Source organism: Mya arenaria, chromosome 2, assembly GCF_026914265.1.
Source record: "Mya arenaria isolate MELC-2E11 chromosome 2, ASM2691426v1".
Lineage (NCBI taxonomy): Eukaryota > Metazoa > Mollusca > Bivalvia > Myida > Myidae > Mya > Mya arenaria.
This window is the reverse complement of record NC_069123.1, coordinates 19,009,785-19,035,478: the sequence shown is the minus strand read 5'-3', so window position 1 is coordinate 19,035,478 and position 25,694 is coordinate 19,009,785. Positions and strand designations below refer to the sequence as shown.

General features: G+C 35.9%; 1 protein-coding gene across 3 annotated transcripts in view; it reads right to left on the bottom strand.

The window, feature by feature from the left end:
- LOC128218349 (exportin-6-like) overlaps nucleotides 1-25,694 on the bottom strand; it is an 86,158-nt gene that overhangs the window by 47,549 nt on the left and 12,915 nt on the right. For all 3 annotated transcript variants that reach the window (XM_052926001.1, XM_052926010.1, XM_052926019.1), the window contains exons 2-14: nucleotides 24,171-24,261; nucleotides 23,173-23,285; nucleotides 20,979-21,176; nucleotides 19,516-19,675; nucleotides 19,237-19,377; nucleotides 18,620-19,058; nucleotides 16,485-16,611; nucleotides 13,273-13,382; nucleotides 12,158-12,266; nucleotides 10,954-11,046; nucleotides 10,367-10,596; nucleotides 9,921-10,013; nucleotides 3,935-4,085 (exon numbers count right to left, since the gene is read on the bottom strand). In XM_052926001.1, coding sequence (XP_052781961.1) covers nucleotides 3,935-4,085; nucleotides 9,921-10,013; nucleotides 10,367-10,596; nucleotides 10,954-11,046; nucleotides 12,158-12,266; nucleotides 13,273-13,382; nucleotides 16,485-16,611; nucleotides 18,620-19,058; nucleotides 19,237-19,377; nucleotides 19,516-19,675; nucleotides 20,979-21,176; nucleotides 23,173-23,285; nucleotides 24,171-24,261 — 2,055 coding nt within the window. The remainder of the gene's footprint in view (nucleotides 1-3,934; nucleotides 4,086-9,920; nucleotides 10,014-10,366; nucleotides 10,597-10,953; nucleotides 11,047-12,157; nucleotides 12,267-13,272; nucleotides 13,383-16,484; nucleotides 16,612-18,619; nucleotides 19,059-19,236; nucleotides 19,378-19,515; nucleotides 19,676-20,978; nucleotides 21,177-23,172; nucleotides 23,286-24,170; nucleotides 24,262-25,694) is intronic.

Here is a 25,694-nt window from a genome sequence, read left to right as displayed (position 1 = left end):
GTTACAACTGTGTTACTTCAAAATTTAAGTTTTTTGAGGTGTTGGGTTTTGCCCGGATATTTTGGTAACTCCCAGCTACTCCTTTGGCAACTTTGTATTTTTGGTAGGGATATTTGGATTGGATATAGGGATTGGAGGATGGATTTGAAATGCGGATTTGGATATAGTACTGCGGATTGCACTGTGGAATGTGCGGGATTGTGAGGAGTATGGATTTGGGAATGGGCTTGTCCCTGTAGCGTTCATTGTTTCATTTCAATAAGGTGGGTTAAGTGCATATCGGGTTGACTGTCGGTTGTCTTAGCTTTGGTAGGGCCATTAAAGAGCAGAGCCTACCTTGGGGTTTATGTTGCGGCCTATATACTCCACATTTTACATTTACTTATAACCTTTTTTGATATTATCTTGATCTGTGATGGAAGAGCTAGTCATAATAAACTTTTGACCTCTCATTTGTTTGATATTAAACATGTAATAAATATTTGAACTGTTTATGAATAGTTATTTTAGCTGTGTTAAACAACAAGTCTGGATATGGTATTGTTGTTTATTTTAGGTGTAACAGACGTGGCATAATACAATAATTAAGCTATATACCTAACTCGGTAATAACACGTGATAACACCGACTAGCCAATCACGCTAATTTAATGGAAAATACGAAATAACTGCTAAACTTAAATAAATTGTAAACTATGTGGTACCTCAGTTAGTAAGTTTCAATGCATTGTACACATTAATACCAAGTTTATAACAGTTTTCGACAATTTTCTTTTTTCCGCAATTTAATTATACGGAGTACAGCCCTTAAAGTTTGCTATTTCTCAGGGTTTTTATAAGTACCTGTATATGTAATGAAACTGTGTATTTCATGTTGCATATTTCATTCTTGAAGGACACATCTATGTTTCAAAACCATATATTGTTGATTGCATTTTGAATATCATGTCACACTCAATTCTAGTCACTTCTTTTTTAACTTAACTGTTTCAATTTCAAATTTGAATAAAAGTGCCACTTTTTATTTCTCAGTTCATTTTGCCCAATTTTACATTGTTTCCTGACTAACATGACTAGAACAAATTAGCCTTATGGTCATTTATAGTGCCTATTCGTTCTAATTATAGCACTTCAAAGTACACAAAGTGCAGCTTTTTTTTATTTCTTTAAACAAAGTTCTCATTACAAAACGTTTCAATGTGTATTACTCAAAATCTGTCTTAATGTAAAATAAAGCTTGAAAGATGTCCTGCGTTATTTGAATGCTATTTGTGAACTCAACCATGTTTGCATTATATATATGTTATAAAACGAACCTAGGCTGATTAAAATTTCCATGTGTCAGTACTGACACCGCCCATTTCACGAAACACTATCTGTCCATTGCTAGGGATCGTTTTAGAGCAAGCCTTTTTAGCTGTCTCCTACAGCAATTTTGTACTTGTTCAAATAATAAACAACCATAAGTTGTTGTGGAAAAGGATTGTCAGACAGCTTGTGTACCGTTACTCTGTGGAAGCTCACAGTTGGAAACATATGGTAATGACAGACTCCGACTTTGCCTACTTCAGGGTACTACAGCCAACCATGAAGCCCATAAACATATTATCTTATTTATATTAAAATCTGATGGCTTTAGAAACATACCTACAAATAAAAAATGTCAATTACCGATTCCTGAATGACTTTATAAAAAACCTTAAGTACATTCAATAGATACTTAGAGTATATATATTTTTTTAAATCTTTGTCTATGTAATACTATATTACCTGTGACATTGTTGCTTTTATGATCTAATAAACGGACTGTTATACTTTAGCAGTTCCAAAAAGAAAAAAAACTACAGCCAACCATCACTCCATCTGTTGTATACAAAATGTGCAACAGGGCTGATCATAGGAACATGATGCATGCTATTGCTAAAATATGGTGCCTTAGAAATCAATGGACGGACTTGCTTGTCTGTGAACGCTGCAACCTCCAGATATTGGACACAATTGTGCATGTTATTAGCCAATGCCCATCATCAGCCTTATTGAGCTCTCAACTATAGAGCAACAGTTTGTTTTGTGGCAGTGATTTTGTATCAGGGTTATTGTACTTGAGCCAACCTATGTTTGCGTTAAAGATTATGGGCGCTCCAATACAGCCAATTACTTTAACACGACATTCTTACTGATATCATTTTAGTACATCTCCATATGTGTTTATTGTGACACATATGTGGCTCGGCATTTTATTATAATTATTATTATTTTTCAATGAAGTCGTATGATAAAGGGCAATAACTTTCAATGCAATACTTGATGCATTTGCTGAGATATTGACTAAAATGTGGCTACAACTCAAAAAGTTAACAAGAATTTCAAAGTCTTATAATAAAGGGCCATTATATTATGCAAAATAGTGTTATCTTACTTGGTTATTCAAGTAAGTTGGAATGTTGAGTACTGTTGTATAAAGTTTCAATTAGTGTTGCGCAAATGATCGATTATAATCCACAATTGATCGGAAAGGCCTACGTTGGCGACAATCGATAGTGAAATTTGAACAATCAATTATAGAAACAAAGGACGTAACCAACCACTACCGAATAATATACTTATTTCTGGTTAATGCTAGTTTATGTTGAAATGTTAAGGTGTTACTATGTTATGTACTCATATTCCTATCAAATCAGTAAGTCACTACAATACCTTATTACAGATTTTCTACTGTTAAAGGATTGGTTCTCAACTTCTCATGTTTGTGGTTTAAAAGTGATTTTTAAAACATGTTACCGTTTACTTCTTACCATGTAAGAATTGAGTTTACTCAGTTTTCTGAAAGAACACTTTTAAACATATAGAATATTCTTGTTACTGTCTAATTATTAAAAAGAAATTGATATCTTTCTTTGTGTTTATTTTACACATGTATACAATACTAAATGTAAGACAAAACTTAGAGCCTGTTGTCTCATGTTCTGTAATAGTAACTTGTAACTAAAACTTAAAAGATAGTCATGTTCTGAATAAATAATGTAATTTATACAAAGAAATCTACAAACAATATTGTCAGGGAACATTGGTGCTTAAAACTGGTGCATGCACTGTATCTGTTTGCCTTAAATATGATGACCAAAGATAATTGAATAATGATTAAATTGATTAATAATCGATCATTGATCACTTTTATAAATGGATTATCGATAGTAATTATTCTGTCCAACTCCCAACACTAGTTTCAATGCAATATATACTGTATGCATCAAAAACCTAAACCATTTCTGAGTCAAATAATAAAGGGCAATAATTTGCATTATATGCAACAAAGAGTTATCTATCTTGATCAATTAAATATTTCAGTAGTTGGGAACACATGTCTGAAGTTTTATGTAAATGTGGTTTTATGCAAAACAAAACAAAATAAGTCAATTAACAAAGGACCACCATTTGCATCATTTAAAAAATAGAGTTATTTAACTTGGTTTTTCAAGTAGGTTAGATGGTTGAGTACTTTTTTATAAAGTCTCAGTGCAATACATCAAATAGTTGCTGAGATATTCACCTATGTGTGCTTACCTGCAAAACCTTAACCAGAATTTCTAAGTTGAATAATAAAGGCCCATAACTTGCATTATATTCAAGTAAGTGTTACGGTAACGTATCTTCATTAGTTAAGTAGGTTGGATAGTAGGAAACAAATGTCTAAAGTTTCAATGTAATACAAAATGTATTTACTGAGATAATGGCCAAAAGGTGATTACATGCAAAACTAAGGTGTTACATGGATGCCAGGGTGAGCAGTATAGCTCTCCTTATTTTTCGAATAGTCCAGCTAAAAAGGATATAACATGTATATATGAATCATGAACATATATCAAAAAATAAAATAATTCACTTGCATTGGGCTAAAAAATTTGCATAAAAGGTGACACTTAAAATGAGAGTACCTCTTCTTCAAAGAGACATGAGATGGCATCAAGGAGTGTGGAAATGAGCTCGGTGAATTTTTGCCTCTGTTCCGGGTAGCTAGCTGACTCACTGTAGAACTGAGCCAGCCAGTGAGAGTAGGGCTTGATGGCAGCCAGTGTCTGGGCATGCCTGCAAAAGACCGGGGGACATGGAAATATATAGACAAGTCATCCAGAAATAGTAAATTTGAAATATATCTGAAAAGACAGCTGATTTCTTTTTGACAAATTTTTCAGCCAAATTCACACTTTATTTTCCCTTAACGTCAAGCGAAACCAACCCATATTAGGCCTGCCAGTGTATAGCTTATCAGACATATCAGTCCAGGGTTTTTTCTGCCCAATTTGGGAAAAAGACCCTTGACATTTTGGGAAATTTTGCGTTGTGAAAATGCCGAAATTGGGAAAATTTTCAGTTAAAAGAAAAAGCTGTTCAGTCTCCTGCGAATTAGGAAATTATTTTATACTAGTTTATTTTCCTTTAAAAGACCCAAAATGGCTGAAATATCAATCCTTGGGTGTAAATATCTATTGCAATAAATCGATCATGACAGATAATATTTCATACAGATATCTAAATGTGATGAAATTCAATGGTTTCCGAGTTCAATTACCAAAAAAACTTTACATCACATAAGTTATTAGGATGTTTTGTAATGAAATGTAAAAAGACTTTCCAAAATAAATTTTTTTTTTTTTTATTTTATTTTTTTATTGGGATTTTTTTCTGAAGATTGGGAAAAATATCTTATATTTTGCTTTGGGAATGGGTCCGATAGTTGGACCCGTGGGTACTTTTGAAAAAGCCCTGGTACCCCCTTCTACATATGGTGATTATTTGAAAATTGACCCTCATGCATTACAAACTAATTTTCCAAGTTATACCTTCAATGGTTTTATCATTTAAAATCATGCAATGCAAAGTTTGTAGAGTATTCAATTTCCAATTCAGTGTTATAAATTATTATATATACTATCTGGTCTAGTTTATTTCCTCATTATATTTTTAATCAAACAGAACATGAATCAAAACATGTGAAAAGTTGATAAAATTTCAATTTTATAACACTATAATTGATCAAACTTAACATAAATCTCTAAATAGACAGCTCATTAAATAGACAAAATGTATCTCAACAAAAATGAAAAAATAACAACACAAGAAACGCCACAATGCCATGCAACCAGGTTTTAAATAATTGACAAAAGAACTTCAGTCTCTGTCAATGTAACATTTATATAGCACTACTATAGAATGGTTTGAATATATATATTTCCTTGATGACACAATAGAAATAATGTTTTCTATTTTACGAACAGTTACAAGGTTTAGTTAAAATAAATTAACTGTAACTAAAGATATTCAATTTCAACTATCTTTTATTTTAAATCACAGTGACATTGCCCTTAACCCAGTTGGGCCCAAACCACATTTCCATGAAACTTCTCCATCAACACCTCTTACATACCAAGTTAAGTCACAATATGTCAACACTAACAAAAGATACAAAGTTTCAACTGTACTTCTAATTCTAGTAAACAGTGACCTTGACCTTGACCCTAGGGGTGCCAAACATAATCCCATGAAAGGTCTCCATAAACTGTTCCTAAATACCTTGTGTGGTAACTATATGTAAATCGAAACTAAAGTAATAAATATAACAACGAGGGCAGTGTTTGCACATTGATATATCACTATTTATATGCATTTCAAACTGCATATTGTCCACATGTTTTTAAGTTGGCTACTTTGTTTACTTTGGTTTACACATTTTTTGAAATTCTGCAGCAGCTATAAAATCCATCTTTGATCTGAAAACATTTTATACCCAACTATTTCTATTGCCGCTGGTGTGAGCATAAAGTTCAATTTGTTCTAAAGTTTGGACAGCTGATATGCCTAAGGGACACCGTCCAAATATCATATTTTTTTGAAAAGTCCAGCGCTCAATTACTGATAAAACAAGGGCACATAACTCAATTCAGCCCACAATTAAACTCGCCCAGATTAAATTTGGCATTTTTTTTAAAAATCAAGGGTATCTCATTCTTGACCTTCTGTTTTAATTTTACCTATGATCAAACTTCACAGTAATGTCAGATGAAACAAGAGCGGTCACAGACAGCTATATCCCCCGCATCATGGGGGCATTTTTTGTAACGAAAGCCAATCAATGGTAAGGGAAGTTTCTCAGGAACATAAAAAATGCGTAAAATTAAGGAAGGGCAATAACTCTTCCTTAAATGGTCGAATCGCAAAAGCCTGACAATATGCGCTGTGTCACTATATAGTCATCAATCTGTGAAAGTTTGGTAGAAATCGCATGAAAAACGTAAGAGGAGTTGCGAAGAAACCGATTTTAAATGTAAAAAAAACAAAAAGCTATAACTCTTTCAAAAATGGTCTAATCGCAAAAGCCAGCCAATATGCTCTGTGTCACTATATAGTCATCAATCTGTGAAAGTTTGGTAGAAATCGCATGAAAAACATGAGAGGATTTGAGAAGAAACCAATTTTAAATGTAAAATAAAGAAAGGGCACTAACTCTTTCAAAAATGGCTGAATCGCAAAAGCCCGAATATACGCGCTGCGTCACTATACAGTCATCAATCTGTGAAAGTTTGGTAGAAATCGCATGATAAACGTAAGAGGAGTTGCGAAGAAACCAATTTTAAATGTAAAATAAAGAAAGGGCAATTACTCTTTCAAAAATGGTCGAATCGCGAAAGCCAGACAATATGCACTGCGTCACTATATAGTCATCAATTTGTGAAAGTTTGGTAGAAATCGCATGAAAAACATAAGAGGATTTGAGAAGAAACCAATTTTAAATGTGAAATAAGCAAAGGGCAATAACTCTTTCAAAAATGGTCTAATCGCAAAAGCCTGACAATAAGCGCTGCTTCACTTTATGATCATCAATCTGTGAGAGTTTGGTAGAAATCGCATGAAAAACGTAATAGGATTTGCGAAGAAACCAATTTTAAATGTAAAATAAGCAAAGGGCAATAATTTTTTCAAAAATGTTCAAATCACGAAAGCCCGACAATATGTGCTGCTTCACTTTATGATCATCAATCTGTGAAAGTTTGGTAGATATCGCATGAAAAACGTAATAGGAGTTGCGAAGAAACCAATTTTAAATGTAAAATAAGCAAAGGGCAATAATTTTTTCAAAAATGTTCAAATCGCGAAAGCCCAACAATATGTGCTGCTTCACTTTATAATCATCAATCTGTGAAAGTTTGGTAGGTATCGCATGAAAAACGTAATAGGAGTTGCGAAGAAACTGATTTTAAATGTAAAATAAGCAAAGGGCAATAACTCTTTCAAAAAACGTCAAATTGCAAAAGCCTGACAATATGCGCTGCATCACTACATAGTCATCAATCTGTGAAAGTTTGGTAGAAATCTCATGAAAAACGTAAGAGGAGTTGCGAAGAAACCAATTTTAAATGTAAAATATAGAAAGGGCAATAACTCTTTCAAAAATGGCTGAATCGCGAAAGCCCGAATATACGCCCTGCGTCACTATACAGTCATCAATCTGTGAAAGTTTGGTAGAAATCGCATGAAAAACGTAAGAGGAGTTGCTAAGAAACCAATTTTAAAGTAAAATAAAGAAAGGGCAATAACTCTTTCAAAAATGGTCGAATCAAGAAAGCCGGACAATATGCACTGGGTCACTATATAGTCATCAATCTGTGAAAGTTTGGTAGAAATCGCATGAAAAACGTAAGAGGGGTTGTTGCGAAGAAACAAATTTTAAATGTAAAAACAAAACAAGAAACGGGAAATGCGACGAAACCAGGTTTTTAATGATTGACAGAAAAACTTCAGCCTGTGTCTGTTTTTCTATTTTTAGTAACAGTCACCTTGACCCAAGGGACCCCAAATGCAATCCATTGAAAGGTATCAATAAACTCTTCCTTTATACCAAGTTGGGTCAGGATATGTCAACCCTAACTTAAGTTATTCAGTTTCAACCATTTTTCTTTAATTAGTATCAGTGACCTTGACCTCGAATCTAGGGACCCCAAACGCAATCCCATGGAAGGTATCCATAAACTCTTCCTATATACCTGGTTTGGTCAGATATGTGGACCCTGACTAAAGTTATTCAGTTTCAACTATTTTTCTATTTTTAGAAACAGTGACCTTGACCTTGACCCTAGGGACCCCAAATGCAATCCCATGAAAGGTATCCATAAACTCTTCCTATAGACCAAGTTTGGTCAAGATATGTCAACCTTACCTAAAGAAATTCATTTTCAACAGTTTTTCCATTTTTAGTAACAGTGACCTTAACCTTGACCCTAGGGACCCCAAACGCAATTACATGAAAGGTATCCATAAACTCTTCCTATAGACCAAGTTCAGTCAAGATATATCAACCCTAACTAAAGTTATTCAGTTTCAACCATTTTTCTATTTTTAGTAACAGTGACCTTGACCCTAGGGACCCCAAATGCAATCCCATGAATGGTATTCATAAACTCTTTCTATAGACCAAGTTTGGTCAAGATATATCATCCATTACTAAAGTTATTCAGTTTCAAACGTTTTTCTATTTTTAGTAATAGTGACCTTGACCTTGACCCTAGGGACCCCAAAACGCAATCCCATGAATGGTATTCATAAACTCTTTCTATAGACCAAGTTTGGTCAAGATATGTCAACCCTAACTAAAGTTATTCAGTTTCAACTGTTTAGTAACAGTGACCTTGACCTTGAACCTAGGGACCCTAAACACAATCCCATGAAAGGTATTCATAAACTCTTCCTATAGACCAAGTTTAGTCAAGATATGTCATCTATTACTAAAGTAATTCAATTTCAACCGTCAGTGTGACCTTGACCTTAGAGGTAGGGACACGGTTCTTGCATGCGACACGTCATCTTGGTATGCTGAACACATGTGGCAAGTTATTTTAAAATCTGTCCATACAAGGGAAAGTTACAGCCCGGACAAGACAACCTATACTCTATGTCCTTATATGCAGCATTTCATTGTGAATAAACACTAAGTGTGACCTTGACTTTAGAGGTAGGGACACGGTTCTTGCATGCGACACGTCGTCTTGGTATGCTGAACACATGTGGCAAGTTATTTTAAAGTCTGTCCATACAAGGGAAAGTTACAGCCCGGACAAGACAACCTATACTCTATGACCTTATATGCAGCATTTTATTGTGGATAAACACTAAGTGTGACCTTGACCTAAGAGGTAGGGACACGGGTCTTGCACGCGACATGTCGTCTTGGTATGCTGAATACATGTGGCAAGCTATTTTAAAATCTGTCCATACAAGGGAAAGTTACAGTCCGGACACGACAACCTATACTCTATGTCATTATATGCAGCATTCCATTGTGAATAAACACCTAAGTGTGACCTTGACCTTAGAGGTAGGGACACGGTTCTTACACGCGACATGTCATCTTGGTATGCCAAACACATGTGGCAAGTCATTTTAAAATCTGTCCATACAAGGGAAAGTTACAGCCCAGACACGACAACCTATACTCTATGTCCTTATATACAGCATTCCATTGTGAATAAACACCTAAGTGAGACCTTGACCTTTGAGGTAGGGACACGGGTCATGCACGCGACACGTCGTCTTGGTATGCCGAACACATGTGGCAAGTTATTTTAAAATCTGTCCATACAAGGGAAAGTTACAGCCCGGACACGAGTTATTGAGCCGGACACACGGACAGACGGAAGTACGGACGGACGGACAGACGGACGGTGCGATTTTAATATGCCAACCTTCGGGGGCATAAAAATATGTACCAAGCAATTGGCACGGGATATCTTACTGCTTTTCCTGTATGTAAGATTTAATATTATCATCTTAATCAAATCATTTTGAGAAAGGAGTGTGTTTTTTATTATGCCCTAATTAACGTCATTTTTGTAATATCAAATTTAATAGCAAAGATGAGTACCAACTTACACCTCAATCAGGTCTGTTTGGAGTACACTCTGCTCTGTGGAGGTGAGCTCAAACAGCTGAATGCGGCTTCCATACACCAACATGTGCACCAGTCTAAAATACACACAGAAACATGACCCCAGTTTCCATACACCATTATGGGCACCAGTCTGATACAACACAGACAAGCACCGATTTTTCTACTTGTTGCCATCCCTAGTTTAAACATAACAGATGGATATGTGTTTTCTGATTACGTATCACTCGGTAGCCAATTAAATGCACAAACCTACTTGCATTATACCAAGCACAAGAAAATTCTTTTCATGAGAAAAATATTATTTTCATCAAAAAATATTTTATAAGTATTAAAAAGAAATGTTTTGGGGTTGATTTGTGGCATAAATAATTAATGTATGTAATCAAAATATAGTGAAAGAAAACTATATTTAATTGTTAAACACTACCTTTCAATAAAGACTTGTCCATCTGAGAACCTCTCGTTAAACTTCTCGGCTATGAAATGGTCAGCCAGCCTGCCTAGCCCCTGAAGGAGGGAGGAGAGGTCTCTGAGAGAGCAGTGCAGGCGTCGACAGTCGTTCTCCCCACGTATGTTCAACCTTCGTTTTGACCCGTCAGATGAAATGTGTTTCTCAAGTTCAAAGTAGATCTGCATTGCTTCTTGGAATGGCTCATACTATATAGAAATCCTATTATTACAATACGGATACTTCTGCACCACTTTCATAATCAAACTTCATCAATTAAGGATCATGAATTCAACATTTTTAAATATGTAAACAGCATCACCACACATGAAAGTTTTCCATTTCTCCTTGTTTTATTACTGAAATGCAATTTCAAACTGCATTTTCTTCTTTATTAAATTAGAATAAGTGATTAAAATGAGCAAACATTTCTTAACATGCACTGCCATAATATATAATGCATAACCCGCAATAGCTCTAATGATCTGACATTACTCTTAATTGCTCTCTGCAATTGCTCTTATTGTCACGTACTATGGAACTATTAACAAACAAGTTACTATTACCAGTATCTGGAAGGTCTCTGCGGTGAGTATCTCGGCCACCCTTGCTATCAACTCCAGGCAGTGACGCAGGAAGTGCTGCCACTCTGTCTCCTCCTATTAAATACCCATGGCAAGGTTAAAATCAACACCTTTCAATATAACATTAAAATGATAGCCATTGCCAGACAAAAATATGTAATTTGTTTACCGTTTCATTACTAATATTTGCATTTTGTTGGCTGACATTTATATATTACCTGAGTCAAATCTGGTTAATTGTTTAGTTTGGTTAAAGTAAGCCAAATTATTTACAGAACAAGAGCTGTCACAGAGACAGCGCGCTCGTCTATTCCGCCACTTTTCGTTGTATGGATTGAAAAGTTTTGGCGAAACATGCATGGATCACTGTTAAGATTAGATTTCAATGCAATACATGATGTGCTGAGATATTTACATAAATTGAATGAAAAATATTTGAGGTGGTACGAAAACTTTAACGTAAATTCTAATTTGAAAAAGGGGCATAATTTTGTAAAAATGCTTGATAGAGTTACTTCCTCCTGTGTACAGGTTGGGGGCATGATGGTAAACAAGCGTGCAAAGTTTCAAAGCCAGATGTCCATGGACTTTGAAAATATTTGAGGTGGTACGCAAACTTAAACGTAAATTCTAAGTTGAAAAAGGGGCATAATTTTGTCAAAATGCTTAATAGAGTTAACTCCTCCTGGGTATAGGTTTGGGGCATGATGGTGAACAAGTGTGCAAAGTTTCAAAGCCATACGTCAATGGACTTTGAAAATATTAGAGGTGGTACGCAAACTTTAACATAAGTGGTTACGCCGACGCTCAGGTGAGTAGGATAGCTCTCCTTATTCTTCGAATAGTCGAGCTAAAAACTACAGTTGATCAATCAAATTGCTTTTATGTGCAAACTAGACAAAATACAACCTGTGAACTTCTCCCGTTCCATACAATTGGCTAAGGATGTTTAAGGTTAACTGCAGCAACAACAAAAATGTTAGTTGATGTCTTAATGCTGAACCCAAAATTTTATAAAACGTTGACTATTGGTTAAAAGATGATGCCCATTTCCAATCTGAGTGCAGTTTTAATACTACAGAAAATATACCGGGAAGTCATTACATAGAAGGTGCATGCAGATACCGGATATTAATGTTTTCCTCAAAGCAAGATGGGGACTGGAAATATACGTGAGTTACCGTACATCATAGTCAAGTGTGTCATCATCCAACTCCTCCAGTTGACTCTGGTTATACTTGAACATGAGTTTCTGTAGCACATGGCTCACCAGCGACATAAGGGCATCCTTGTACCTGACAGTAATGAATCTTTCTACATTGTTATATGTTACAGTTATAAAACATTTTGCAGGAAGATGACAGGCTGTATTAACAATTATGACATAAATGCTTCTTTGAACCTGCTTTGAGCAATGTCATGCATTATTTTCTTGCTTCAGTTATGTTTTAGAAGGGGCAGGAATGTTGCTGATGCACTTAATTTTTAAAGAATTGACACACAGCAATAATTATCCTTTGCAAAACCTATACCTGCCTCTTATTGGTCTACTGTATGTACAAAACCTATACCTGCCTCTTATTGGTCTACTGTATGTACAAAACCTATACCTGCCTCTTATTGGTCTACTGTATGTACAAACATGCCTCTTATTGGTCTACTGTATGTACAAACATGCAAGTTTGATCTTGTTTGCAAATGTACATATTTATCTTCAATAATACAGTCCTACAGTTTATGCCAGGTTTCTGGATGTTGGTCCATTTTCGAAGCCTCACTTCACAGCTAGGTGTTTATTATGCATGAAATTGAGTTAACCAATTTCTGTCAGCAGGGGCCCATTAACCACTCGGCCCTGGTCAGTTTTAGGGTCAGAACATATTTATCAGAGTACAACTTCGGTATGATTTCTGCACAAAAAGTCATGATGACTATGGAAAAGCAATTTAGTTTAGTTTTAAACTATTCAAGGAATACCATAATCATTGATTTTATAGCAAATAAAACCATAAATCATTGAAGTACATAAAAGAAAAATATTCAGTCGTATCGTTTGATTTAATTTCAAATAGAATAACTTTATACATGGGATTCTTATTTTTACTTATTAAAATAACATAAGCTGTCTAAACATACTATAAATTAATATCAACCTTATTATACTTATGTACAATTCAATGAAGGAATGAATGTTTGGGTTTTATATAATGTATTACTAAATCTGAAACCACTCTAACATGTGACAAGCAAGTTTCGCAATAATAATGCTTTATATAGAAAGTATTGCCCAGCATGTATGACCTGAGGACGATGGCCTGCATCTCAGCCTGTCTACCCTTGGCTTTGGTGAACAGATAGTCCAGGAAGGTGGACCAGATATCCAAGCAGTGATAGAAACCCTCGTTTGAAGGCTGAAACAGTCAGGTAATATGATGTAACTCTTTGTCTAGGTATCACAGTCATGACTTCCTTCCAATTTTCCAAGTCAGGAGGATTCACAATTTCACCAAAGTTAAAATTAGCTGTGCTTTAAATGCTTCACTCTTTATTTAGCAATGTTTAGTATCTCTTGTCACTGTTATTCCATTTAATTTAGACTGAAAGAAGAATAAGTATCTGGTTTTTGTATAAATTCAAACGTAACAAAAATACCTTAAAATTCCTAAAAACGTATCAATGTGATAATATGAGTTTTTTACAACTTGATTCTCAATAGTTAAGACCCTGCATATCCTTTTCAATACTGCTACCATACATTGGTGTGCTTCTGTAACCACCTAATTAAGGGTGCGCGGTTACCACTACTTTTTTACTGTAGGAATACAGTCAACGACTGTAACATACCAAAAAAAAGGTGTATCCAGTTTCACACCGGCAAATACACATATTCCACTAATTTGTGGTGCGTTAGTCAAATAAGAATGATTCTGAATTTTAAAACCAGCATTAGTACACTATGGTACTTTGTCTTAGAAACAGTTACTACACCAAGGAATTTCTTTCCAATATAATAACCATGCAAAAATAAGCAACGGTATATCTTTAAAAATTGTCATTCAACATTATTCGGATCTGGCTTTTGTATACTTGCTTTAATAAAACAGAATGCTTATGTTTTTCCTCTTGTATCAAGAGTACAATGTGGTATCACTGTTAAGAATTTAAGAATTGAGCAAAACTGCACAGTACGCATTACTGTGAGATTTGTTTAACTGACCTGTGTGTTAACTTCAATTGTTTCATGATTGAGTTAAACTATAATCAGTAACTTAAGTGCACTTTGGTAGCGTTCTCGAATCTAGAAGTATGCAAAACTACACAGCGGTATTTCCGGTATAAACATAATACATAATCAACATAACACAACCCATTTCAAAGGCGAATGAAGTTGCCTTTGAAGGTCATTTTACGCTAGTTATGCTCCCTTTAACTGTTGAAATATTAGCTATAACATTCTTATAAACCCAACCGGACATCTTTTACCTGATCGAAATAACTGAAACTGACAATATACTCAACGAACCTTAACTGTTCTATAATAACCTTTATAAATAACAACAACTAGACGAATCTAAAGATGACTTCTTTAATAGAAAAATCAAAATATTTTTTCCTCTATAACAAATGATACATAGATTAATTGAAAAACATTTTTCTCCCACCTCAGATAAGTAGATCCAATAATTGAACCATGCTAGATATTCTTTTCTCCCACCTCAGATAAGTAGATCCATTAATTTAACCATGCTAGAAATTCTTATCTTGCCCACGGCGAAGATAAAATGCCCGTATGGAACTTCTTTTAATGGTCACCACATTGTAATTACCTCCCTTGTTGAAGACTGTCGTCTGTAGCGCATCATGGAAACCTTGTCTTGTGGCAATATTTAGAACGCTAGTTAATTATTTCTCGCTTCAAATGTCACCAGAAAACAGTTTTCACGCACCTTTCAAGAAATAATGTTTAACTCTTCTTAGAACTATTTTAAGACCGATCAGACCATTTACATACTCTGAATCAGTGCGCGAATAACCATGACAACCACGAACTATCACATATCCGTACGCAATTATTTTCACTAAGCACAAAAGAGTTCCAGCCAAAAAATACATTTTACATCTTGTCTGATGGTAATATTTAGAATGCTAATTAATTATATCTCGCTTCAAATGTCACCATAAAACAGTTTTCACGCACCATTCAAGAAATAATGCTTCATTTTCCTTAAAACTATTTAAAAAGACCAAATTGATCATAAACATTAACTGGATCACTGCGCGCATATCCATGACAACCACGTGCTATCGCATATCCATACGCAATTATTTTCACTTAGCACAAAACAGTTCCAGCAAAAAAATACATTTTTACTTAATTTTGTTTAACTGAGGTGGGAGAAAAAGCATCTACCATAGCGGCTTGTGTAAGATAGTTTCATCCCGACCCTGGCGCAGGGTGTTTTGTGGAAACTCGGTAAACCTCGTTTCCGCAAAACACCCTACGCTCGTGTCGGAATGAACCTATCTTACACTCTCGGCCATGGAAGATACTTATAATCTTCACTGCTACCAAAGTGTTCTTCTTGTCCGACATATTTTGTCAATTTCTTTTAAATAGATTCATTATTTGACCAAGAAAACAGTCATGTAAACAGCACTTTTCATGCTCAAATTCATACCATTTACAGTACATAATAACAATTTATAAAATAGTATAACAATTTTGAAGGGTTTTAAACCATTTCCTGGAGTACATGCTTATGGCTATGTCTATTTTAGTTTATAGCACCAAACAATTGATACATATTATTATTATTAGGTATCAAGACATTAACTCGTAAAAGATACTACATCGGGAATGAGAAAAAAAATACTAATTTTACACAAATAACTCACAAAGCTATTATATTTGACACATTTGCTGTATGATATATTCATGCACAAAGGTCCGATTCAGGTTTAATAATATCTGTCATGTGTTTCCGTTCCAGATGGAAAAATCCAACCAGATGGCACCTGCGTTGCCAGGTAACAAGGCTTGCCGAGTTACCGGCAAAGCAGCATGCCCGAGGGTCAGATTTTTCTGTCCCGAATGGACACAAATGATAGATATTTTTTCTAGCATTTTGAAATCACATTGTTTTGTGAAATAAATAAATAAATAGCGCATTTTTGTTCATTTCACTAAAAAGCATGTGCGATGATGTTTACTGACGTCATGATGCGTAGTAATTTGTATTTACTGCATATGTCAATAAGTTCGTCAATATCACGTCTTTTAAGGTTTATTTTGTTTTGAAGATATATTTTTGTCAAGTTAATGTTTATGGAACTTATCTATTGAAATCACATAAACATAAAGTGTATAATAAAATAAATAAAAAGTATTACGTCACAGCGCGTAACTCATCTGGCAAATGGGGGATGCCAGAAAGAATTTTCCAGCACAGCTGAATTCACCGGAAATACCTTTCCAGTGTGCTAGAAAATTTTATCCGACAACTATTACAAACCTGTCTGAAAGTGTATTTGAAGAGCAGTGCCAGGAACTCTATCACAGGAAACTGACTGTTAGATTCAAACCTCCGCAGATGTATACTAACAAACAGCCGTAAAAAATCTGTGAACTTCTCCACATAGCTAAAATATAAAAAAGATATGGTAAGAAGATAAGTAATGCTCAGGACTACACTCTCTGATTGAGATGTATTGCTCAACATTAATTTATAATAAACATTGAGATGTTGGTGTAATGATTATTCTAGGAGGAATTCATCAATATAGGTTTATCAAGTAAAACAAGCTGATTCGTTGAATTGATACCCAGTTTCAAACTAATAAATTATTACGCCAAGGCAAACATTTCATGAAGATTGGACCAGAAACATTGCAAAAGTATAGCCTCTACAATTTTCACACGTTTTTTTCTAAAATTTGACCTAGTGACCTAGTTTTTGACCATTATGTTACCTAGGTTCAAACCCCACATGACCCACTTTTACTGCTTACCAAAATTACATCAAGAAGAACATTTTGACCACAGTTTGAACAAAGTCTGTCCAATCAATACCATATTTGGTTCCGGACATGATTTTTCAAAGATTTGACCTAGTTTCTGACCTCATGTGACCCAGTTTCAAAATAATCAATGATTTCATTAAGGAAAACATTATGAGTAAGTTTCATAAATAATGGACCAGATACATGCCTCTATAAAAACCTTTCCCAAGTTTTTTCTAAGATTTGACCGAGTGACAAAGGTTTTGACCCGTGCTGTCCAACATTTAACATGATCTTTTATCACATGTCACCCAGTGTTAAATTTGATGAAGAGCTCATCAAGGGGAATCATTCTGATGAAGTCTGATGAAAAGTGGACAAACTATAATGCCTCAAGTGTGCTTCAAAGATTTTGACCTTTTGACCTTTGTTTGACTCCATGTGACCCACTTCTACAAGCCGTTTAGAATTGATCAAGCTGTACATTCTGACCAAGTTGGAACATAATTTGACCAATCTCGAACAAAATATGGTTACGATGATGTTGTGCCAGACAAAACAAGTAAAAGATACAAGAAACGCCGCAATGCGACGAAACCAGTTTTTCAATTATTGACAGAAGAACTTCAGCCTGTGTTCAACATTCAGGTCAATATAACATTTCTATAGCCCAAGATTGGTTGCAATATCTTAAAATCTGGCTATGCAGAAAACATGTTTCTATTTTACAAACAGTTATATGCATTGTACAAAGTCAATTATGATAAATGAACTGTTATAAAAGATATTCAGTTTCAACCGTTTTTCTATTTTAAATAACAGTGACCTTGACCCAAGAGGCCCCAAATGCAATCCCAAGAAAGGTATCCATAAACTCTTCCTTTATACCAAGTTGGGTCAAGATATGTCAACCCTAACTAAAGTTATTCAGTTTCATAGGTGAGTTTGACATCGCCCAGCCGCTCGCACGAACAACAACATTTGCATTCTAATAACCAGGTTTCACTATGTGAAAACCTGGTTACCAAAGGGCAATTACTCTGTAATAGTTGAAATAGAGTTATGGTTCCTGTACACTGCACTTCTTCTCAGTGTGCTTTACCATTGTATCAAGTTTAATTAAATCCCATGCAGTAGTTTTCAAGTTATGCTCTGGACAAGGAAAAGTAACAAAGGGCTACAATTCTGTAATTAACTGAAACAGACATGGTTCTTGTAAACTGCACTTCCTCTCATTGTTCTACCATTGTATGAAGTTTAATTGATTTATTGACCTTGTGTGACCCAGTTATACATATGTCATCAAGGGAAACATTCTGATTAAGTTTGATGAATATTAGACAAAATATAATGCCTATAGTTTGTTTCAATGGCTTCTCTTAAGACTTGACCTAGAGCCTGAGCTTTTGACCCCATGTGACCCACTTTTAAATGAAGTCGAGATTTGATCAAGGGGAATATTCTGACCAAGTTTGAAAATGATCTGACTAATCCTTACCCAGATATGGTTCTGGAAGGACAGACAGACAACGCCAAAACATTATCACCTTCCCCAAACCTTCGGTTCGGCAGGGGATAATATTTCAAATATGGACAATATTTCAAAAGATGATAAATCTTTGTTAACGAAAAAAATTAATAATCTTACTTTTCATCAATTTCTGAAAGTCTATTTCCACTTGAACAAGTACTACTGTCTTTAGTAAGTTTCTGTAACAAGAAGAATGTCCGTTGAAACATTTGCAATAAGAAATCCTCAAATTCTGCTGGTACGCAGTTCTTGGACAAGAGTTCATTAATACAATTCATGGCCAATATGCCAAGATGACTTGACGGTGAATTAAAGTTAGCCCCACTGTTCATGGTACGGCCACCCTTGATCTCACACCCAAACCCTGCAAAGTGGAATATGGTGGAGAGTAGTGTGGGAGTGATGAAGGAGGAGAGGGGGACCCAGCTGAACAGGTGGGAGAGGCAGTTCAGGGTAAGGGCACATAACTCCTGGGTGCTTGAGTCCAGAGGGGGGAGGGCTTCAGGCAGGCTGTGGCTTCCCCCGGGGCTCTTGAATAGTTCACTCATGAAAATGTCTGGAAAAAAAGAAAATGTAGAGTAAGGGCTTGATGATGTATATCCATTTTAGGATTCATTCGAATATTCATTTCAAGAAACTGTTCTTCAGGAAAGAGGATCACCTTTTATTTTTGGACTCATAATGAAACAGTGAGTGCTAGGTTGTTCTGGTACAAAATAGACATATGTACCTACCTGACTTGAGTGGTGATGAGGAGAAAAGAAGCATGTTAGATGAGGCTTTGGAGCTAGCAGCTGATTCCCCATGTGTGGGAGAGGGAGGGGGTGTGGCAGACACCAGGTGACTGTTTCTCTCAAGGGCTGTCTCTAACACATCTGAAAAAACAGGGTTTTGTTATTTTACAAAACATCTTACATGTTGTTTTTTTGCTGAATACCAGCGCCATAATACATACTTCCAGTAAAACAGCGACTAAACAAAATATTTTAATCTATCTGGCCACATGAACTTACTGTTGAGGATATTGAGGACAGTTGGGACCTGGTGCAACAGCAGTTTGCTGAGCTCCTCCTTCCTCGCCATGGAGAGATCCTCTCGTGGGACTGCAAGCTCCTCAGATGCCGTGTGCAGTAGGATCACACCCAGACTGGTTGTATCACTGCTCTGGATTAACTGTAGTTTGAAAATTCTATTCTAAAATTAAGTTGACACAATTCGTCCTTAATGGCGAAGACACTCCAAGAACCACCGTTAAGTGAACATCAACATTTGCCTGTTGTTGTTGTTTCAGTAAAAAGGGCAATTATCAACAATTATCCAATCTTCAGTGTTCTAAATAAGAACCGGCTACCGGCCAAAATGGACGGTTTAAATGGCAATTGGGCCAGTTCAAATTTGGAAAACTAAATGAATTTTGCATTGTGCTTAAACTGTTGAAGGATTGTTATTCCCCAGTCACTTTATCATTTGAACCCTGACAAATTGACCATAGATTAGAAAATATTAAACTATGAGCTATTACGGAAGAGCCATTTCCACATACACATTGTCCAGATCTGCTTTAATTTCTTATGAGCCATTTAGCAGCTATGCTGCCACTAGTAATCAAATAACCCTCATACCATTACAAACTCAATGCAACAAGAGCTATCACAGAAGGTGACTAATACCTCCACAATCCAAATTGTCAGAATGCAAAATCTGCCCTTCTGACTCAACTAAGATATGGACCAGACTCAAACTATCATCAAAAAGGCGTTTTTTGCCAAATACCATGTGACCTTGACCTCAAAGGTAGTGACACGTGTCTTGTGTCCAACACACCCTCATACTATGGTGGTCATTTCTGCCAGATAATTTTAAAATCTGGACCAGACACAAATTATTATCAGTAAAGCTTATATAGCAAATTATCAGTTCAAGAAGGTTGCTGTGACTTTGGCCTTGAAGGTAGGGACACAAATATTGTGCTTGACACTTCTCATGCTATGGTGGTCACTACTGCCAAATAATTTTAGAATCCAGCCATGAATAAGAAAAATATGGACCAGACACAAACAGGTTGCTGTGACATTGACCTTGAAGGTAGTGACACAGGTCTTGTGCGCATCACATCCTCATCCTATGATGGTCACTTCAGCCAAATAATTTTAAAATATGATTATGAATGAGGAAGATATGGACTGGACAAAAATGGACGTTCTCACATATCAACCTTTGTTATGTTCTTTCTCATTACTCCCATTATAAAAATATAGCCACTAATGCCCTTCTAAACCTAACTAACCCTAACCGACTAGTGCTACTTTACAAATGTATATCCTATATATAATGAAGGAATTAGAACCAACTATATATCCATTTGTGCATGCGGGACATACCTGCAGATGGACAGACATGACAACGCATTTGATTCCTATACATTGTATATGTATAATGACAGACTTGATGTATACAAATAAAATGTCTCTCGAACCTGGAGAATGCTGGAGAAGAAATCTGGGTAGAAGTGAGGCCAGTCGATGCGGCCAATGTCGACAACCAGTTTGACAAGCTTGTTGCGTATGAAAGTTGGTACCTTCCTGTGGTTCTGCAGAAGATACTGGTTCAACATGGACCTGATTTCACATTTTTCATCACCAGTAAAACCCAACCATTGACGATTAATTAGGTTCTGAAAATTAAAATATTTTTTTTTTATAAAATTATTATGGTTATTAACCTTTCCCTCAAACTGTTAAATTGCTTCCTACTCATGTTTTTATATTGCCATCTACATCATCATTTCATTATCTTCCTTGTCCATTATCATCATCATTGTCTTCCATCATCATCATCATCATCATCATCATCATCTTCATCATCATCATCATCATCATCATCATCATCATCATCATCAATCAACATCATCATCAAAATATGAAACAAGAGGGCCCTGAAGGCCCTGTATCGCTCACCTGATCCAATTCAAGTGTGAAATAAGTGTTTTCAGGGCGAGGGCAATTGTGACAGGGGGAGGGAATAAGTGTCTTTCAGGGCAATGGAAACTTAATTAAAACAAATTAAGGACTAGTTTTCAATGCTACATGTTAAATATTATAGTTGAGGGTATAACAGTTTTAGAGAATTTGAAATGTCAGTCTGGTGGTCTGCTACCTTAGAAAGGATGCGTACTTGTCTTTGTTTGTACATTTTTATTTTCTGTTCTTGTTATGGTTGGAGTATAAACATGAAAATTGTCAAGTTCCATGAACATAATATGGTCATAAATGTGGCCTCTAGAGCGTTAACATGCTTTTCCTATTATTTGACCTGGTGACCTAGTTTTTGACCACACATGACCAAGATTCAAACTTGGCATAGAGCTTATCAATATAAACATTCTGACTAAGTTTCATGAACATACAGTCATAAATGTGACCTCTAGAGTGCTAACAAGCTTTACCTATGATTTGACCCAATGACCTAGTTTTTTACCACACATGACCCGATTCAAACTTCACTTAGAGATTAATATAAGCATTCTGACCAACTTTCATGAAGATACAGTCATAAATGTGACCTCTACAGTGTTATAAAGCTTTTCCTTAAATTTGACCTGGTGACCTAGTTTTTGACCGCAAATGACCCAGATTCGAACTTGGCCTAGAGCTAATCAATATAAACATTCTGAGTAAGTTTCATATAAATACAGTCATAAATGTGACCTCTAGAGTGCTAATCAGCTTTTCCTATGATTTGACCTAATGACCTAGTTTTTGACCGCATATGATACAGATTCAAACTTGACTTAGAGATTATTAATATAAATATTCTGACCAACTTTCATGAAGATACAGTTATAAATGTGACCTCTAGAGTGTTAACATGCTTTTCCTTAAATTTGACCTGGTGACCTAGTTTTTGACCACACATTACCCAGATTCGAAATAGGCCTAGAGCTAATTAATATAAACATTCTGACTTAGTTTCATGAAAATACAGTCATAAATGTGACCTTTAGAGTGCTAACAAGCTTTTCCTATGATATGACCTGGTGAACTAATTTTTGACCGCACATGACCCGTATTTAAACTTGACTTAAAGATTATTAATATAAACATTCTGACAAACTTTTATGAAGATACAGTCATAAATATGACCTCTAGAGTGTTAACAAGCTTTTCCTTCAATTTGACCTGGTGACCTAGTTTTTGTTCACACATGACCCAGATTCGAACATGACCTAGAGATTATTATTATTAACATTCTGACCAAGTTTCCTGAAGATACAGTCATAAATGTGACCCCTGTTAGCAAGCTTTTCCTTTAATTTGACCTGGTGACCTAGTTTTTAACCCCAGATGACCCAATATCACACTCGTCCAAGATTTTATTGAGGGGTAACATTCTGACCAAGTTTCATTAAGATTGTGCCCAAATTGTGACCTCTAAAGTGTTAACAGTCAAACTGTTGACGACGGAGGACGACGGAGGACAGACACAGGGTGATCACAATAGCTCACCTTGAGCACTTCGTGCTCAGGTGAGCTGAAAAATCAATGCATTCTTCATTAATTAATCAAAAGTTCATGACTTCTACCACACCAAATTTTCTTAAAACAAGTACCAGTTCACAAAACTGTTATATGAAAAGACAAACTTAAAAAAATATCCATCCAATGTGTTACCTCGAGCACTGTGAGAATGTACATCATGACAAACTCATTGTTTGTGTTGGAGAGGAAGAACAGACACTGTTTCCAGCAGTCCCTTGTCTGGCTGAACTTGTTTAATAACTCCTCTAGAAACATATGGAGAGTTGTAGGATTATACATACATAAATGCAAATGTTAAATGTAATAATATCATAAGATGATCAAAACAATCAGTAAACACTCCTAGCTATGGAGCAATTATTTTGCATAGAACAAATATTCAACCACCCTGTAAAAACCCTTCTAATATTGCAAGATACCTATATTGTGTCAGGCATCCATTTGATCATATTTAAGTCTTTAAATCAGTAGTAAAATGTTAAAAATAAACAAAATAAGCCTACCAAAATTGTTGCATTCATAAAAGGTTCATAAAATAGTTGATTTTAATTTATATCTAGGGAAGGTAATTAGCCTACGTAATAGTGGTCAAGAACAACTGATTAACCACTGAACTAAAATCCAATGCCACATAAAATTTAGTCTGTGAGTGGGATCAACTCTCATTGAAACAAGAGTCTCTGAGTGTAACTGACTCCCTTAAAGCTGCACTCTCACAGATATGCCATTTTTACAACTTTTTTATTTTTTGTCTTGGAAAGAGCAAATTTTTGCGTATTTATCTGCAAACCAATGATATAGGATTGCTTACAAAAAATCAGATCGTAGATTTTCATATTTCCATTCGAAAAGTAATGTTTTATGGCTTAAACTGTTACTAACGGTTTAAGAAAATGCATAAAACATCAATTTTTGAACTTTTATATAAAAATCTGCGATTTAATTTTTTGTCAGCAGTCTTATATAACTAGTTTTCATGGATTTTCGCAAAAATTGGCTCGTTCCAAGACAAAAAATAAATAAGTTGTCAAATGTTCAATCTGTGAGAGTGCAGCTTTAAAACAGAGTAATGTGACCAACTCCATTAAACCATGTCTCTGAGTGTGAAAGACTCAACCTGTTGCACTCACCTATTTGCCTCTTCCTTTCATTGCTTGCTGCAGTACTAAAGAACTCTGACATCAATGTCTCAAGAGAATGCAGGCTTGTGGCATCCTCCGCCTGACATGTCAAAAGAAACAAGGTTACAATGATAATCATAGTATCAGAAATTAACAAGAGATGTTTGTCAAACATTATGCCCCCCCTGAGTGCCATGTTGTCAGGATTATATGGACACTTGAATGAAATATGCATGGACCGAAATGGCAGCTGATTTGTCGCTAACATTGTATGCCGTTGAGGCAGTTTTAAGATTATGACCATTCAAAGTTTGAGGATAGTGTGTTATGACCATGACCTTTGACTCTATGACCTCAAAATCCATAGTAGTCATCAGCTGGTCACCAAAAATCTAAATGTTAAGTTTGAGGGCCATGGGTGCAGGCATTGACAAGTTATCACACAGACAAGCATTTTTCGTTCAAGGTCACTGTAACCTTGACCTTTAATCCAATGACCCCTTAAATCATAAGGGGTCATCTACAGGTCAGACACAACTCCAAGTCAAGTTTGAGGGCCATGGGTGCAGGCATTGTCCAATTATCACTTGAAACATTTTCGCATTCAAGGTCACTGTGAACCTGACCTTTGACCCAATGACTCCTAAAATCAATAAGGGTCATCTCCTGGTCAGGCCCAACTTACATGTCAAGTTTGATGATCATAGATTCAGGCATTGTCGAGATATCACTGGGAGAAGATTTGTTAACTTTTTTGCGTTAAAGGTTACTGTGACCTTGACCTTGGCCTGATGACCCCCAAAGTCAAGAGGGGTCATCCACTGGTCATGCCCAACCTTCATGTCAAGTTTGATGACCAAAGGTCCAGGAATTGTCGAGTTTGCTTTCATGGTCACTGTGACCTTAACCTCTGACCCCTTAAATCAATAGGGGTCATCTACTGGTCAGGCCCAACCTCCAAGTCAAGTTTGAGGGCCATGGGCGCAGGCATTGTTGAGTTATCACTCGGGCAACCTTTTATCGTTCAAAGTCACTGTTACCTTGACCTTTGGCCCAATGACCCCTAAAATCAATAGGGGCCATCTACTGGTCAGGCCCAACCTCCAATTCAAGTTTGATGGCCGTGGGTGCAGGCATTGTCGAGTTATCACTCAGACAACCTTTTACAATTCAAGGTCACTGTGACCTTGACCTCTGGCCTGATGACCCCCAAAAACAATAGGGGTCATCTACTGGTCAGGCCCAACCTCCAAGTCAAGTTTGAGGGCCATAGGTGCAGGCATTGTCGAGTAATGACACGGACAACCTTTTACCATTCAAGGTCACTGTGACCTTGACCTTTGGCCCGATGACCCCCAAAAACAATAGGGGTCATCTACTGGTCAGGCCAAACCTTGGTCCAATTCAAGTTTGAGGGCCATGGGTGTAGGCATTGTCGAGTTATCACATGGACAACCTTTTACCATTTAAGGTCACTGTGACCTTGACCTTTGGCCCGATGACCCCCAAAAACAATAGGGTTCATCTACTGGT